Raw genomic sequence first — 18,533 nt, 5'->3', positions numbered from 1 at the left:
CAGAGCCTGGGGATAAATGCATATGATTCTGCTCACATTTTCAACATTAATTTCACAGATAACATTATCATCATTAGTGTCTATCTGTTTTTGAAGGCAGATAATGGGCCAGTAGTTTTAATGACTGGTCTGTTTGTGGTAACAATACCATGTCTTTGCTGATAAATGCAGATAACTCAATTGAAAGAAGAGTTATAATGGAGAAAAAATTTTCAAAAATCAATACAGTCAAGCTGGGTCCTAGCTATTTAGGAGGCTGAGACCTAAGGATTGCTGTTTGAAATCAGCCCTGGCAGGAAAGTCTGTGAGATTATTATCTATAATTAATCACCAAGGGGCTGGGAATATGGCCTAGTGGTAAAGTGCTTGCCTCATATACATGAAGCCCCGGGTTTGATTCCTCAGCACCACATATATAGAAAAAGCCAAAAGTGGCGCTGTGGCTCAAGTGGTAGAATGCTAGCCTTGAGCAAGAAGAAGCCAGGAACAGTGCTCAGGCCCTGAGTCCAAGCCCCAGGACTGGCAAAAAACAAAACAAAACAAAATTAATCACCAAAAAGCTGGAAGTAGAACTGTGGCTTAAGTAGTAGGGCAAAAAAGCTTAGGGTCCATACCCAAGCCTTCAAGACCCAGGACTATCACCTCTCCCTCCCCCCACAACCTGAGACAAATGTAGATTCTAGTCATGTAAGTGTATTTTTTGCATTGAGTTAAAATTCACCCCCCCCCCCCCATTATGGCCTCAGGGCCTCATACTCTTCCCTGGCTTTTTCACTCAAGACTTGCTTCATACCACTTGAGCCACACCCTTACTTCCAGCTTTTGCTGGTTAATTGGAGATGTGAGTGTCAAGGACTTTCCTGTCCAGGCTGGCTTTTATTCTCAATCCTCAGATTTCAGCCTTTTGAGTAGACAAGGTTATAGGTATAAGCTATTAGTGCCTGGCTCAAACTATTTTTGAAGAGTTTATACATTTGCTTTTTCCTTTTTCTCTCAAATTGAAGAGAAAACATACCACTTAAAACAAAAACAAAAATGTTTCTTATTTCTCACCTATCTCTTTAGGTTGACGATCTTTTTTAAACTCTGAAGATCAAAAATTTCATTAATGATTTCCTGTCTTCAGGATAAAGGGAGACTGCTTTGAGGGTAGCTTAACTATGGTTGACTCTGGAGGAACCATTAGGATCTGCTATTATTGTTAATTTCTAAGTGAATGAGTAAGGCTAGAGTTTGAGATGGAAGGTATAACCCTTTGTTGACACTTTCTCTCTAGGATCTGGAATATGGTAGATCTACACCAAATAAGTTGTATAAAAAAACCACAAACCAGGTGCTAGTGGTTCATGCCTATAATTCTAGCTACTCAGGAATCTGAGTTCTGAGGATCCTGGTTCTAAGCCAGTACAGATAGAATAATCTTTGAGACTCTTATCTCCAATTACTAGTAAAAAACTAGATGTAGAGGTATGGTTCAAAGGGTAGAGCTTCATCCTTGAGTGTGGTGGTTTGGGAAGTGCCTTGGCCCTGAGTTCAAACTCTGTACTGACACCATAAACAAAAACCAAAACAGAACAAAACCACTAACAATCTGGATCACATAGGCATAATATACAATTGGGTTTAATGATCAAAAAGGTTTCACTGTGTATCAACTCCTAAAACATGAAAAAAATTTCCCATGGAAGTATTGTATATCATCTTACTGATGTTTTCTTGCCATTTCAAGATTTTAGTGTGTGTAGCTTTCAATAGTGTCCTATATTCCATAGGTTATAATAGTTCACTTTAAAACAATGTGCAATAAAATTTTCTCACTTGTTACCTTCACAGTTTGTGAAGAAAGAATTATCCTTTTCTGAAAAGAAACAGAATTCTACTGAATAGTTAAATGCCTAAAATAAGGCTATGGCAAAAAAGAGGCACTCAATAAATGTTGTTGGGGGGAAAAACAACCACTTCTGGGCAAACACCTAACCTCAGTGGAACATAGATTTATTTGGCTAGGCGTTGTGGTTCATACCTGTATCCCAAGAGAAAGCAGAAGGATGGTGTTTAAGGTTATCCAAGGCCCAAACTCTTTTCTGAGACCAAAATAAAACAAATACTACCTGCTCTCATAAAGCTTGTAATCTTTGATTCCAAATTGGAGTGGTGAAGGGGGGAAGAGGCAAAAGACCTTCTTTCATTAGTGGCAAAAGTATGTGATATAGGAATTCAGAAGAGATTGGCTTGGAAAAAAGATAGTCTGAAAGCAACTTTGGTATTTAGAGATGGAAAAAGGAAAGGAGGTTGAGTACAACATGAACAAAGATTGAAGTAAGCATGGTGTGATGTTTTTGGTGTTTTTGAAGTCAGTCAAGTTCTAGCAAACTTGAAGAGTAGTGATGAAATTAGTCTGTCTGAAGGGGCCTTGAGAATTCCAGTAGTCTTTCCTTTACTTGCTGCTTCCAGTCCAAATTCATTTAATATGCACATGCATATGTTGAACCAGGCCATTGTTTGAGCTACTTTTTCTGCTATACTTCTCTCATATGTTTTTATTATAGTCTTATTGAGTTTTAAAAATATTGCACTGTACATGGTCATTTTCCCAGTCTTTCTACAATAATATCTCAAATGCATTTGGTATTATTGATCTCACCCTCATATTTGAAACAGTTACTTCTTTTGGATTTTTTTTCTTCCTTTTTTTTCTGAGCCTGGATGCTGTCCCTGAGCTTTTTTGCTCAAGGATAGTGCTCTACCACTGTGAACCACAGCGCCACTTCTGATTTTCTGGTGGTTAATTGGAGTCTCATGAATGGAGATCTTTGAATTCTGATCTTCAGAGCTCAGCCTCCTGAGTAGTTAGGATTATAGGTGTAAGCCTTTGGCACCTGGCTTTCTTTTGGATTGATTTTTAATCCTAAATTTTTGAGCTTTGAAAAAAAAATTTCAATAGCAGTTTTTAAAATTGATTTCTTTATTTTAAATGCAAATGTCCTCTAACTCCATCTTGTTCTTATTCTTTCTGTAGATAATCTGTGTCCATTGGTGATTTTTTTTTTGTACACAAAATCTCAACATTTATATGCTATTGACTCTCCTGCTCTGAGCTCTCTTAACGAACCTGACCTGGCATTTCTTTTTTGCATTTTAAACTTAATATATCCAAAACTCTACTTTCTCTACTCAGTTTTCCTTGTTAATGAAATGAAATTCTACCTTCTGTTTACTCAGGCCAGGGACCTTGAGAAGTATTTTTCCTCAAATTTCCAACACTCACTTGTCTGTCTTTTTTATATTGTGTTTTAAAATCCTGTTTTATTCCCTCCCTCCCTCCCTCCCTCCCTCCCTTCCTTCCTTCCTTTCTTCTTTCCCAGTCCTGGGGCTTGAACTCAGGGCCTGAGCACTGTCCCTGGCTTCTTTTTCTCAAGGCTAGCACTCTATCACGAGCCCACAGGCTGCTTCTGGCTTTATCTATATATGTGGAGCTGAGGAATCGAACGCAGGGAGGGCTTCATGTATATGAGGCAAGCACCCTACCACTAGGCCATATTTCCAGCCCACTGTTTTATTTTCTTTACAGCACTTAACACTCTAAAATTTTATTCATTTACTAAACCCTGGTAACCTTAATAGAATGTAAATTTCAGGAAAGCAGGTACCATTTTCTTGTTCACCAGTATCTTCACTAGTATCATAGGTAGGTGCCCATTGCGTACAAAGTGCCACCCACTTCCCTTCCCCAAACAACAAAATTATCTCATTTGAGTGATAAATTCTAAGATCCTGTTTACCCTTTATTTTCAGTTTTCACATATTTTGTCTGAAGCTTTCCATAAATTCTTTTACTGAGGGAAGAGTTAAATAGTTTGTTAGTTTTCATTCCACTTTTTTTTTTCAACTTCTCAATAGTACCTATGACATTATACTTATCGATGTACTTTTCTATCTCTATTACATGGCGATTTCCATGGGAAATTTAAGTTAATTTTCTTAGTAACTGGAATAATGTAAGGCATTGAGTTAATGCTGACAAATAAATATATCAAAATCTTAACTCCAGTGATAGTTTTCCAGAAGGAACATTGCTATGTGAGACAAAAGATTAGTAAGACTTTCTGGGAATTATTATTTGATAAATATTTGGCTTTGAGCCACAGCTAAGGATACAATAACAGATATCCTTGCATCAAGAAACAATTTGAATTGTTATGATTTCTCTTGATTTTGATTAGTAATATTTCATGATATATATGTTAGCGCTTTCATTTAAGAAACTGATAAACTACCTAATCCTAAACTTTATGCTGCATCTATACTCATAACATGGTTATAGATTGGCAAAGAGAATTGATGAAGGTCATATCCGTATAGCACACTCAGTGTATTTTCCTGATGCTGTAGATATGGCAAATTTACTTATACTTGAGAAAGGCAATATAGAATATTTGGATATAATAACCATAGTTATATTTTCATTAATAAAACGTTCCTAATTTTTAAAAACTATTCTCATATTCTCTATTGCTCTGACAAATATCTGGCATTTTGATATTTTGGCATAAGATTTTTTAAAAAGTTGCTATGAATTTCTGAATTCTATAGATTTCTGAGTCCCTATTGTTACACCAAAGTTATTTAGAAGGAATTTTGGCATAGCCAATAACGTTTTACGTATTTCTTCTGAATTTTGACGGAAACTACTATTTCTATTTTTGTACAGTGATCAAATGTATAAGTCATAGTTCTTTTCTTTTTGGACAACTGCTTCATTTAGAATAAAGTATATACTTTATCAGGTATTGTTTGACTGTACACTTTAACAGGTATTTGAAAGCTGACTCACAGTTGATTCTTTTAGAGAAAATACCTACATAGTGGTATATTGAAGAAAATGTGTGCCTATGCAAAGAATTTACAATTCAGGTTTAAAACACCTTGGTAGAGAAGGAGTTAACAGGTTAGCTCCCCTTGGTTGTTCTCAGCATGCTCTCTTGCCTTTAGGAGCTGGAAGGATGATAACATTGGGCCCAGACATGCCTGTGTGGAGGTTAGGGTACTCCTGGGGTTTTTGCAGCTAGCTGTAAAGCAAGCTAGAACTTGTTCATCTCTGAGTTCCTTGTTTTTCTTTCAACCCTTTCAGTGCCCTGCAGGAGTCATTAAATCAAAACTTCATGCTGATCATCACCCACCGAGAAGTCCAGCGGGAGTACAACCTGAACTTCTCAGGAAGCAGTACCATTCAAGAGGTGAGTTATGTCTCACAGCTAAGGAATAAAGGTAGCTCATTATAGCTAATGTTGACCCTGTTAAAGAGGGCTTATCTGTTCTGGTTGGAAACTCTCTTTATGTTTCATTATTGGGTTTTTTATTTTAATTAACTGGAGCATCAATGATTACTGTAGATACACTAAATGGCTTGACCTAGAAATGTAGATATATTAAATGGGAGCTCTTGATTTAAACAAGTCTCCTGCTTAACAATATTGTATAAGATATTTTATTGCTTTATAATGTAATTATTCAAAATATTAATTTGAAAATTATCTACAGCATTCATTTTGGAGGATAGTTATGTTGTATTTGAGAGGTCACACTCAAATATATATTTATTATGTAGTTTTTTGTTTTTAAAAGGATCTTGTGGAGGCTTTTCTTAAGTAGCTCAATCCTAACCTTGGGATAGTGTTTATGAGATGCAGTTGAAGATTGTCATGTAGCCTGGAATATCTGAGAAAAGCCTGTTCATAGTGCCAATATTTTCCTCAATGTGGTCAAGTAGGGCCACTGTTTCAAAAAAAGAACCTCCCCTGAGAGAGGAGGTGCCTTCTTGGTGTGTCATTGGTCCCACCCACCTTAAACAATTTCTCTCCTTAAGGGAAAAACATTTAAGGCTCTGACAAGACCTGTTTGTTTAGAATCATTGAAATAGTGCCTATGTACTATTACTCATAATTTATGAAGGCAACAATCATTTATCTACTAATTTGAAAGGGAATTAATCATGCTTGATATTGGATTATTTAATCAATTTTTTTTCTTAGGCTATCTTGCTTAAAGTGATTTCTAATGCCACCTTGAAATATTGTCATTTATTCTCCCCAGAAGTATGTGAATTTTTCAGCAATAGCTTGACTATTAGTTTCCCTTTTTTCATTTTCATGTTTTATCAGTGGATTTCATCTTTTGAATTTTGCCTAAACAGTTTACTTCTTCAGGCTTATTTTCTTCAGTAATTGCTATATAGTTTGTAACATATCTACAGTCTTTGGCATTTTTTCCTGACTCCTAAATTGATCCTAGGATTGATATTAATGTTTTAAAAAATATTGTATAAGCTGCAATTACTTTTTCAGTCTTTTTAATGAGTATTATGTGCTATAAGTTAAAATTTTTTCAATTACATAAAAAACATTTTTTGCTTTTATATTATAAATATGGCTCTATCAGAGTTGTTAAAGGATCTTCGTTATACTAAAATAGTTATATATGTGGATATATAATTAAACAAGGAAATTTAGTTTTGAAATAGTTAATAAAGCAAAGATAAATTCTTTTTGGTGCTGATTTACTTTCTTGAAGAATAGTAAAATGCTTGGATATAGATTTTTTTGTAGCTAAAACTTTGCTTTAAAATACATATGTATTGCTAATTTCTATAACAGATGTGTTTCAAATTTCTCCCACAAGAGGGCAGAAAGGACTATTAAGCTGATAGCCTAAAAATGCCATTCAGTGTTTTCAAATTAGCTTCTCTTATATTAACAAAAAGGAGCATAATGGCCAAGTTATTGTTTGATTTACAGATAATTGGCATATTGCAGGGAGGAGACTTAATTTCACCCTTTTAAATTAAACAGGGAGATTTAAAAAGACATAAAATATTCATTAATGTTCGGTGATTATAAAGTAGTGGCATATATTTATTTTGCCTTTATTACTGTTTCGATGGGAAAATACTGCAAATATTTCCGAAATCGAGTTGGCCATACTGACAAGTTGAAATGTTTAAGCAGTGTTAATGCAATCTGCTCACACCTGATATCCTATGCAGAATGATTCAAAATGACTACATCAATTATTAAAAGAAATATTTAAAATTCTGTAAGTGTGCCATTGTGTGCCACAGTTGGCTGAAACTGTTCTCTATGGCATACTATTTAGGTTTTCAAATATATTTTAAACTTCAAGGACTTAAAAGTAGTCAGTCGTTTTTCTACCATTTTCTAAATATCTTTTGAAAAATATTCCGGAAATATTTTTGCAGACATATTCTTATATATTTCTTAATAGCTTGTTTGTTTTTTAAATTTTTTTTTACCTTTTCAGAAGTTAATTCAAAATAATATTTTGAAATGATAGTTACCAGGAAAAAAATGTAGTTGTTTTTGACATTAATTGCTTTCCTATGAGTCGACAGTTCCACATAGGCTCTTTTATTTTGTACAATTTAGAGAACTGATGTGGGCAACTTCTGTATGATTTTTCTCCTTCAGTGTGTGAGATACCTGTGGTGGGAGTGGTTTCAAGGAAAGATGAGGTGCTGTCTAGCTAGCCTTAGAATTCATGTGTGTTATAATGAGTATGTATATTATTTCTTGTTGTGGGACTAGAGGTCAGTTTGGTTGTACCAGGATAAAGAAACTGTCTTAAAACAATCTTATATTTATAGTTTATAAATATTAGTAGTTTTTACTTTAGAAGGTTAGTGGTGCCATTATTTCAAATGATTATCAGTCACCAATTTCAGGCAACATTTTTTTCAGTTTTAAGTCTAAGAATGAATTCTAACCAATGCAATATATTGAGAGAAAGGAGGAAAGTTTGAAAAAACAAATTGAAAATCCCTGATCATTTTTCCTGAATAATATTATTATTTTTGTGCTTTAGGTGAAAGAAGTTCTTAATTTTTGAAAGTTTTGAATTTTCAAAAAAGTTACAATATTTTCCACACAAATTATTAAATGAAATAAAATCAAAGAAGGCACAAATTTAATTGCTAATTAGGGAAAAATTTAAAAAATACTGATTGCAAAATAAAACTAATTCAGTTTAAATTTCAAATTCTTAAGTGACCATATGGTCTTATAACTTAGTGGTGATAAACTGATACTTGTACAAGTATTTGTTCATTCTGACTCTGGTCTGTTGCCTCACAATACATGGCATTTGTCTTTTGGGTGCTCAAGATTTTAATTTAAGCTAGCTAGTTACTGAGAGGTTTTGGTTTTGATCTTGTTTTTGTTTTATGCCCTTTTCAAATCCTTCCACTTACATTGTCCTCCTACTTGAAGAAAAGGCAGTAATACGGATATAAAAATGTCAGAATGGAGAGAGTTGCCAGTAGTTAAAAGGAAAAAAAAAACTTTTCTATTATGACAAAATGTTTTTTAAAATGATCAAGTAATAAGATAAATTATGACAATCTTTATTCTATTTGTTTAGTCTATATTTTAGGACCAATTTAGGTCCTACGTTAGCTGTTTGTCACTTTAAAATACTGAACTTGCTTCAAAATTTAAACAGGCTTACCTTATCAGTTTTCTACTCTGAGAATTCAGATTTTTAAACAGTTGATTCTACTAATTTTGTAAATTACTATTAAGGATTTGTGGTTTTAAATGCAGTTGGAATTGGCTAACATAAGGCGGGAAAATATTGATTTGCCTTTTGCAAATCCTAAACCCAGGTGTGGAAAAGGATATAAAGTCCCTGAAATCAAGCCAATTTTCCTTGGAAACTGATTCTTTGTTGTCTGCCCTACTTCAAAAGCTTCTGTTGGACAAAATATCTACTTTTCTTTGTAGCTGTCGTATAAACTTAAGGAATATACACCTGACCCAGAATAACAATGATAAGAAACCTAAGTATTTTTATTGCGGAATCATGGAGTATCACTTATCTACTGCAGTGAGAAATATGATGAATAGCTGTTGGAATTATTTAAATCCTTTCCCAAGTTTCACTTTACCCCAGAATTCTCACTGTTCTTATTCATGTTGATTTAGTTCTTAACCAGACTGAAAGGGAAAATTGACAGTCTATAAATGCTATATTTTGCAGGAAGTAATAGGACATTTCATTATTAGAACCATGTTGTACAAACTAGTGATTAGGTGGGAAGCCAATCAGGTTTGAATTAGTATTAAAAAGTAAACTAAATATGTAAATATTAATTTGTAAAAGTAATTGTGAAATCATAAGGTTAATTCTGAATCGAAATTGAAACCTTGTGCAACTTTTTTCATATTGTGTCTATTTTTGTTACATATTGTTACATATTCAACTTGTTTGACTTGTACTTTGGTCTATTTTTCTTTAATATTGGTGGCCAGTGACAGTTACAGAATATGTAGTCTTTTACAGATATTAATGAGCAGTTTTCTAATATTGAATTGACTATGGCCTTTTAACTACCATGTCCTTTAAATGTTTTAAAGTAGTAGGTGGCTTGTTGTTTGGTGTATCTTTCAGTCTGGGAAGTGGGGACTGCTGGCACAGAACTGAAGAATGACAGAACTAAAGAATGGGGTAACTAGCTAGACTGCTTATATAAGACAATAAATTAAGTTGTGTGCTTATTTAATTAAAAGTTTGAGTGGTTTGTTTTTACTGCAAGATAAATGGCATGTATTAGCTCATTTAGAATGAATAATTTTAATTAGCATGTATCATAGTTTGATTTTTTTTTAAACTTGAAATTACAAATGACACCTTAGCAAGAATGAAAGACATGATTTCTTCAGGGGCAGTAAATTTAACTCTATTTGGGGCTTTTGGAAAAGAAGATTGAGGTTTTTTTTTTTTTAATTTAGATATATATTATTGGTTTCAAGTTGCATTGTAAAGTGATCTTTGCAACCATGTTGCTTGGAATGAACAACTCAGTAATAATAATTTTATAAGTATTGAGGTTGTCTGTGGTTCTTAAAGCATTATCTCTTTAAGAAATAAATTTAAGTAATATTTACAGTTTAGCTGTTCAGAAATAAAAGTCTTTTTCACCATTTGGAAACATGTTAGAATAATTTGGAATTTTTTCAGCCTGTGTAAGTATTTTTTCTCTTGTACTTCAAGAAGATATAAGCAATGAGATTTTGTGTATGGACAGTACATTAGCTCTTTGTTACTTGATATATGTATTCTAATCTATATAGGTATTTTAAACATAATCTATTTGATTTTGTTTCATAATAGATAATTTATGTGTTGGTAGTTTTGAAATGCTTGAGTTAAGAGATTATATTCAGTTATCAGAAACTAATAAACATTAGACATTTTTTATATGCAAGAAAAGGCAGAGAGTAAATAATTGCACTGGTGACCAATACTGTAATAATCCTGTTTTACAATATGCACTTGACAGGTTGTAATAGTGCTAATTGAAGAGACTAATTCACACTTGCTTCATTCTATTCAAAGGCAAAATCAGCAGCTTGTTTTGCTTTTGACCAGATGGTCCTCATGAACACCTACTGTGCACTTTAAGTGCTTTACTAGAATTACAAAGGCTGGGGGCTGTGTTCGACTCCAAATGATTTGTGGAGGGGGGGCACCTCTGTGCTCAATGGATCTGGTGCAAGTAAATTAATTCTAGTGGACCCATTACACATTGAGCCCCCTTTTCAAAGCTCTGAGCCTCCTTGCTTGCTCTGTAGCAATGAGAAAGAGAAAGAGAAAGGCAGATTACTGCAAACAGAAATAAAAAAAAGGGGTATGAAAGGGAGAAAAGAGGCCTTGAAGCCTTTCATATCATTTGAGTTTTTCAAGTGCGTTATTTTTGGGGAGGGTGGATGTATGAAAAGCCAATTGGAGTTTTTTTTTGTTTTAAAGTGCGCTATTTAAGCACCATGAATATAGGCTCAAGAGCAACAGTTGACTGAGTTTACTGTGGTGAAGCTTTGTGTCCGAGGATGAATCAAATTCATTATATTCAACTCTTTGTGTTCTAACATGAATGTAGGGTTAGTTTCACAAGACTGTGTCTGTTTAGGATAATTATAATTTAATATTTTCCTTTCATAAAGTTATCACTGTAGATGTCTAAAATTTTAATCAAAGCAGATTTTGTACATTGACTTTGAAGCACTCTGACAGTTTAAAATTCAAAGGAAAGCCCTTTTAGTTTTCAAAAGAAAGAAAGGCTCATTCTAATGGTATTGAAGCAGAGATTATTATAACTAATTAGAAGTCACACATCTGTTAGCTTTGGTTTGTGACTTATTTATGTATTTTTGAGTAAAATATATACTTTAAAATATATTGCTTTATTGAGTAAATTGAAAGAATGAAATACACTTAAAAGAGAACCATTATTTGAGCCATCTGTTTTTGTAAATTTCTATATGATCTTGTATATTTATGTAATGTAATGATATGCTTTAAATTCGAATAGAAATTGTGTAATGATTAGCCTTAAGTTGGGATATACTTTTCAGCAAAATATTTTCACACCATTCTGTTACCATAATTTTGGTAATTGACTAGTCATTATAAAGTATCACCACATACATTTTGGAAAAATTTATAGCTATTCCTATCCTTAAAGCCATTCATGTATAATATAACAGCATATTGACATGAAGACAGTTCCTATCATACGCTCTGTAGGTTAAGATCAAGGGATCAAATTTAGAAATACATGTCTGTTGTTTTTGTGTATTTCTGTAGTTTCTAATGATTTAATGACAAAATTCATTTTAATAATAGCTATTAGTAAAGGACAACAACAAAATTGTACCAGTAATACATATTGGAAACATACCTTGCTGAATATCTATAGAATTCATATTGAAAAAGTTATAATGTCCCAAATGCATCTTATATCAGTGTTTTCATTACATTTGAAACATAAAATACAAAAATTTAAAAGCAATCACAAAGTTGTTTTTTAAAGACCAAGGTAACATGCCTTCTTTGATATTTGAAATAATATTTGATTCATATTGCCTGTGAAGGTGGTTATTACTTTGGGACTTTGCACTGACATGTAAGTTGGGGGTGGGGGGAAGTAGATTGGGGGGGGGCGGGTAAGAAATAAGCGGAATTTTCAAACCTTTAACTGACAAAATATCTAAGGAAATTTATGAGCAGTGAAGTGATAATGAATTGACATCCTTGGGGAAAAAATATTTCAAGAAAAAAATTTGAAGGATTAAGAAAAAAACACAGAAAAAAATCTTGGCAATAAATAAAGGTAAAACCCACAAATTCTTTAGCTACAAAAAAAAAAAAAAAAAAAGATATCTTTAAAGCCAGAACCTCAATTAGCAGAAGTGCATTGATTATGACCATATAGGCACTTATTTTGGTAGGGCTAATTCTCTGGTTTCATAGAGAGCGTGGTTAGATGATTTCTCTTCATGAAGTATAGTTTATTCCAGTATTACAACATTAACCCTTAGATTTCTGAATGCAGAGATGCGGCTCCCTCCTGTAGAGTAATGGATGGGAAAGGCAGCAATTTCATCACAGTACCATGGTACTTAAGCTGAAAGGTATTTGAACATATAAAGTCATAAAATAAGAGTAATATCCTAAACTTCTTCCTGACCAACCTCTCCCAGCAAAATAAACCAATAATCACAAAATAAGGAATTAAAGCCAATAACTGATAAATGATAAAAAGTGCTCAAGAAAATGGGTAGACCAAGAATCTGGTTATCATATTTTTCTTTTATCCAATGTATCCAGTACACAAGTCAGTTCTGTGTGGTTCAGGTATTCTTTTTTAAAACATATTTAAAATGGTGAATATACTTTGAAAAAAATCTGTTGCTTGATTTAGAGCTATATTTATTGTTTTGCTACCTTCAAACTAAACCTAATGTTATTTTAAAAATATTTTCAAAGAAAAAGACTTTAAGCCCATAGCAAATGCTTTGTATTAAATGGCAATGTATTCCTTGCTTTGTGGTCATTGCGTGACCAGACGATAGAGTACTGGATTGTTCTAAGGTTTTACAGCTGCAAGGCAAAAGCATCTGCTCATTGCAAAGCCATCATTGTTTAATTTTGACACTGACTTTTCAATGCATCTTGTACCAAGCACTGGATTAGATGCCACTAAGATGAAGTTTGTTTTAAGTTGCTCCCAAAGTGCAGCTGTCCCGTATATGGCCTTGTAGCTTATCCAAAACAGACAGACTTAGGATCAGTTTGAATCTTTGTGTAAGGTCACCTTACTAGGTTAGAGAGGCTCAGAGAAAAATGTTAATGATATTATTTATTGTGAATAACTGCAAAATTAGTTTCTAGACTTAGTATGTATAAAAGTCCCCCTCCCTTTTTGGAGGGCAATAAAAATTATTATTAACTATTTAGCTTTTAAACTGGATTATAATGATTAAGTATTAGGTGCTCCTGTATGTATTAACTACTATTTTTCCACAAGTATTTGTAGGAAGAAAAGAGATCAGCTTATTGGTCACTAAAGTAGTAATTGACAGAAAGATTTAAAAATGGCTCTGCTAAAGTCTTGAAAAGTGGACATTTTTATAGAATGATAATTTTTCTTTAATGTTTCAAGTGAATGAAAAATGAAAGAGCACTTCACTTCCCAGGTTTCCTGGGATTGTGTGAATTTCTACCCAGCTGGTCCAAATTGATTGATACAGGGCCAAATATTTATCTGCCTACATTTCAAAGTCTATAATTTGCTAATGAATTGTGGTAATAATCTTTCATCATACATGAAAGATTTAGCCAAACAATTTGCTAAGTATGTATTTTGATCATAAAATTTTTGGACTTATACCAAGCTTTACATCTATTTTACAGCTAATACATGCAGGTCAAGGGAGGGCAATTGGAGAAATAATATTGAACCTGGACACTTGGTGGAAAGGAGTGAGGGAAACAAGGAAAGAAGGTACCTTAGAAGAGAATAATTCTGGGAAAGCCCTATTACAGAGGAAAACAAATTATATTTGCATCAATAGTACAAGATAGTTTTTTTTTTTTTAATACCAGCACAGTTTTAGCCTGCAGTGTCCAAAGATGTGGGACCCAATTTAGATGAAGGCAAGGACAGAATCTATTCTTATTTTGGCTACAACTATACCACACTTGGATTGTGGGATATGTTTTTAGAAGCTTGATGCTACAGAAGTCAAATGTCCACAAATTTGAATAACTGAATGAATTAAAATTAAAGCAAAATGTTGATTAGAATCAGATTTAAAATAATCCAATGGAGAAATAAATGTGACCACACCAATTCCAGAAGCAGCTTTAGCTTTTAAGAAGTTGCTTTTTTCTTCCTCTAAGAGATTGTAGAGGGAAAAAAGATGTGCAAAGGAAAATTAGCTTATGTTTCTGGGAGGATAATATAGTATTAAGTAACTTCTGCTTGGGAAAGAAAAAATGATATATATGTATTTTGGGGCAGAAGCATAAACTGTATTACAGAGGAAGTCCAGGATTGCTCTATACAGGGAAAGGGCAAGAAAATGTTCAAAATAAGTCTCTTGTACATTAAAATTTTTCTTTCATTGTTAGTGACTAAGGCACATTGACTTCCTATTTGACTGATATAGTCTAATTTATTTTCATGTTGACCATTGCAGGATTATTAAGTAGTAATGGATAAAAATTTTCCCTTGCCTATTGTTTTATAGCAAGTAGTTTAAGGAAACAACAACAGAAATTTGTCCTGTAGAAAGAAACCATACATGTTATAAAAGTGTTGGACATTTGTTTTTATAGATTTTAAAGTTGAGTAAATGGATCCCCCTTCATGTTTAAATTATCTTTTATACAGCTATTTAGTATTCTCTTTTTTTAAATTGCAAATAATACGTTTCAACACTGCTCATCCCCCTTGTTAGCCCAGCTGCCTCTCTCCAATATCTTTACTTACATCTGTATTTCTCTTTCTCCACCCCCACATCTAGAACTTTTGTATAACTGTTACACCTCTTGAATATGTAATTGTCACATTTGCAGAAGATTAATTTGTAGTCATTTATATAATTCTCTTGTTTCCCACCAGCTTTAAATGTTAGTATGGTAAATCTAAGGTTGTACCACTGGACAATCTTAAGGTAACAGAAAAATTAAGGATCTCTATATCTAAGCACAGCTTTATCTTATGAATTAAAAATCTTATTTTACATGATGAATTTCTCCATTTCTTCTATTTTGCTGAGTTAAAGTTTTATCAATTTATTGTCATTTTTGTGGCTGTATTGTTACTACATTATGATAATAGCTGCAGTAAATATTTAATACAAGTTTTCATTTGGGGACTTTTTTCCCTGTCTATATTATTGTTGGAAGCTTCTCTAATCATTATGAAGGAAAAATATAATGAAAATCACATTTAAATAAAATTAATCTAAATAAATGATGTGAGGTAACTAGTGAGATTCCTGATTTTTCTTATGAAAACTCAATTTCAAAAACAAATATTAAAGCTATAGATCATAATAAATTCAAGGTATGCTGCTGACATTTGTTTCTAGTTCTTTTGGTATTGTTATCAAGAGCTCTTTACATTTACATGCCTGCCTTTGCAGGGTAAAATTGATTTGCTGAAACTACAAAAGTAATTTGAAATCAGGTGGTATAAGCAGTTGATTATTCAATCTGAGTACTTGTGTTAGTGATTAAGTGATTATTCAGGTTATGTTTCTCTTCCTGAGTTGCCTTTTTTCCTTGAGGACATATATAAGGCATAGCATCTAGCACACTCATTTGCAATTATTTATTTATTTTTTGGTTTACTTTCCCTTTGGACTACTTGCACCTTAAAACAAGTGTGTGTGTGTGTGTGTGTGTGTGTGTGTGTGTGTGTGTGTGTGTGTGTGTGTGTGTGTGTGTGTTGGGGCTTGAACTTAGGGCCTGGGTGCTATCCCTGAGCTCTTTGCTAATGGCAAGTCCTACCACTTGAGCCACAGTGCCCCTTCCCATTTAAGTGGTTAATTGGAGATAAGAATCCCACAGGGACTTTTCTCTTGGAGCTGGCCTTGAAATATGATCCTCAGATCTCAGCCTCTTGAGTAGCCAGGATTACAGGTGAGAGCCACCAGTGCCCAGCATGTTTTGTTTTCTTAAGGCTGGCCTTGAATCTATAATCTTCTTGCCTCATACTCTGAAAGTACTAAAATCACACGTGCTACCACACTGTAAACCTCAAATTCATCTCTTTGCAGAGACTACTAATAAATTGTTCACAGAGTAGGTGATCCTAACAAATTACTAAATTAAAAATCAAAGCAGTGAAATTATTTTCTAACTGAAAGCAAAATAAGCGTACAAAGTCATAAGAAGTAATCAAACTGTTTGAGATTTTGTGCATTTCAAATAGCAGTGTTGAAAAAAGAGGTTATTAGAAGAGAGTCTGGGGGCTGGGGATATGGCCTAGTGGCAAGAGAGCTTGCCTCGTATACATGAGGCCCTGGGTTCGATTCCCCAGCACCACATATACAGAAAACGGCCAGAAGTGGCGCTGTGGCTCAAGTGGCAGAGTGCTAGCCTTGAGCAAAAGGAAGCCAGGGACAGTGCTCAGGCCCTGAGTCCAAGGCCCAGGACTGGCAAAAAAAAAAAAAAAAAAAATGAAACAGAAGAGAGTCTGTTTCTCTCTGGTGCTGGAGATTGAGCCAGGGCCTTGCACATACTAGACAAATACTCTACTACTATAACTAGCCCCTTCCCCCTCCTCCCTGTGTTTTTGTTTTTTTTTAAAGATTGGCAGCCAAAATCTGTTTAAAAAAGTAAAATATTTGCAGGTCTGGTCAGGAACTCAAAATGTTCCTGTCTTAACCTCCTCAGTAGCTGGAATTACAAGTGTGTGCCACCACACTGGCATTAGCTTGCTATAGCAAAGAGCATTGCACTATGATATACATGAGGAATTTGAGTTCTAATCCACATTCCATCAACAAGCTACATACTCATCTATCCTCATGTGTCCTGATAGTTATTTTTCATGTTTAGAGTTTTTATAATGTAGAATTGCAGCAACTTGAGTTTTTTTCTAGTGAAAATCTAAAATGTCTTAGACCTTAAAGATACTTTAAAAATCTCCTCTGCTTCATTAAACTTTGTGGACACTGTTGCAGCTCCTCTGTCCTTTTGTTTTCTAGTTTTCTTCTCAACAACTATAGTTTAGATATGGTTTGAGTATGTCCCCACAGTGGTTCACATCCTGGAAGCTCTCCTCAATGTGACCACAATAGGAAAGAAGTAGTCATGCCTTTAAAAAGGAATCTTAGTGCAAGATGATTGTTTTTTGGGAAAACTACACTGGGAAGGGATTGCTATAGTTCTTGCAGGACCCGTTACTTGCAGTGGAGAAGATGAAAGGGAAGAAGGAAGAGAGTGAGAATAAGAACTAGTCACTTAGGCACTCACTGTTTATGTAAATACATCACTATGAAAGAGTGACTTGAAGGTACTACCTGTAAAGTGAAAAGGTGTCAGAATGGGAAAATATTTTTAAGTTATATATTGATGAGAGACTTCCAGAATATATGAAAAGTTCTTACTGTTCAATAATAAAAAGACAATCTAACTGAAAAATTTCCAAAGGTCTAAATAAACATTTCCTAAGTGAAGATATGTAAAAAGCTAATAAGCACATGAAAAGTTGCTTACTACCTTTAGTCATTAGTGAAATGCAAGTAAAATAATCTAAAGAAATTGAAATCAGATTGTGAAGGAGATATCTCACTCCTAGGTTTGGTATGGAAGCAACCTAAATGTCTATCAGTGGATAGCTTTTTCTTAATGTGGTAAATATACAGAGTGGAATACTATTCAGCCTTATAAAACAGAATGTCATTTGCAAGAGCAAGGATGAGCTTTGAAGGCATTCTTTTTGATTGCTGAATATTCCATTGTATGAATATGCCACATATTTTATCCATTAGTGAATATTTGTTTTGCTTTGATCTTTTAGCCTCTATGAATAATACTTCTATTCTGTGCATAATTCATGTCCACATTTATTTTGAGGACATTTCCAAATTGCTTGGTATATATCTACATGGAATATTGCTGGATCCACTGGTAGTTGTGCCATATGTATGTTTTTTTCTCTTGAATTGTAATAGGGAATAAGACAGACAGACAGACAGACACACACACACACACACACACACACACAAAACTTAACATCTTAATCATTTGTAAATGTTCATTACATTCATATGGGCTTTCCTGCCTGGGCTAGCTTCAAATCTCAATCCTCAGATCTCAGCCTCCTCAATTGCTAGAATTATAGGTGTGAGCCACTGGTGCCCAGCTAATATGTAGCTTTTGAGTCTGATTTATTTTAATTAGGTTAATGTCTTTTAAGATTATGTTTTAGGGCTGGGAATATGACCTAGTGGCAAGAGTGCTTGCCTCATATACATGAAGCCCTAGGTTTGATTCCTCAGTACCACATATAGAGAAAAGGCCAGAAGTGGCGCTGTGTGGCTCATATACATGAAGCCCTAGGTTTGATTCCTCAGTACCACATATAGAGAAAAGGCCAGAAGTGGCGCTGTGTGGCTCAAGTTGGCAGAGTGCTAGCCTTGAGCAAAAAGAAGCCAGGGACA

At 33.9% G+C, this 18,533-nt stretch overlaps 1 protein-coding gene across 1 annotated transcript in view; it reads left to right on the top strand.

The window, feature by feature from the left end:
* Faf1 (Fas associated factor 1) overlaps window positions 1-18,533 on the top strand; it is a 296,655-nt gene that overhangs the window by 95,415 nt on the left and 182,707 nt on the right. Inside the window, exon 7 of the mRNA XM_048351276.1 lies at window positions 5,132-5,237. Coding sequence (XP_048207233.1) covers window positions 5,132-5,237 — 106 coding nt within the window. The remainder of the gene's footprint in view (window positions 1-5,131; window positions 5,238-18,533) is intronic.

Source organism: Perognathus longimembris, chromosome 7 (assembly GCF_023159225.1).
Source record: "Perognathus longimembris pacificus isolate PPM17 chromosome 7, ASM2315922v1, whole genome shotgun sequence".
NCBI classification, from domain to species: Eukaryota; Metazoa; Chordata; class Mammalia; order Rodentia; family Heteromyidae; genus Perognathus; species Perognathus longimembris.
The sequence above is the reverse complement of the archived record's forward strand: the minus strand, read 5'-3'. Positions and strand labels throughout refer to the sequence as shown.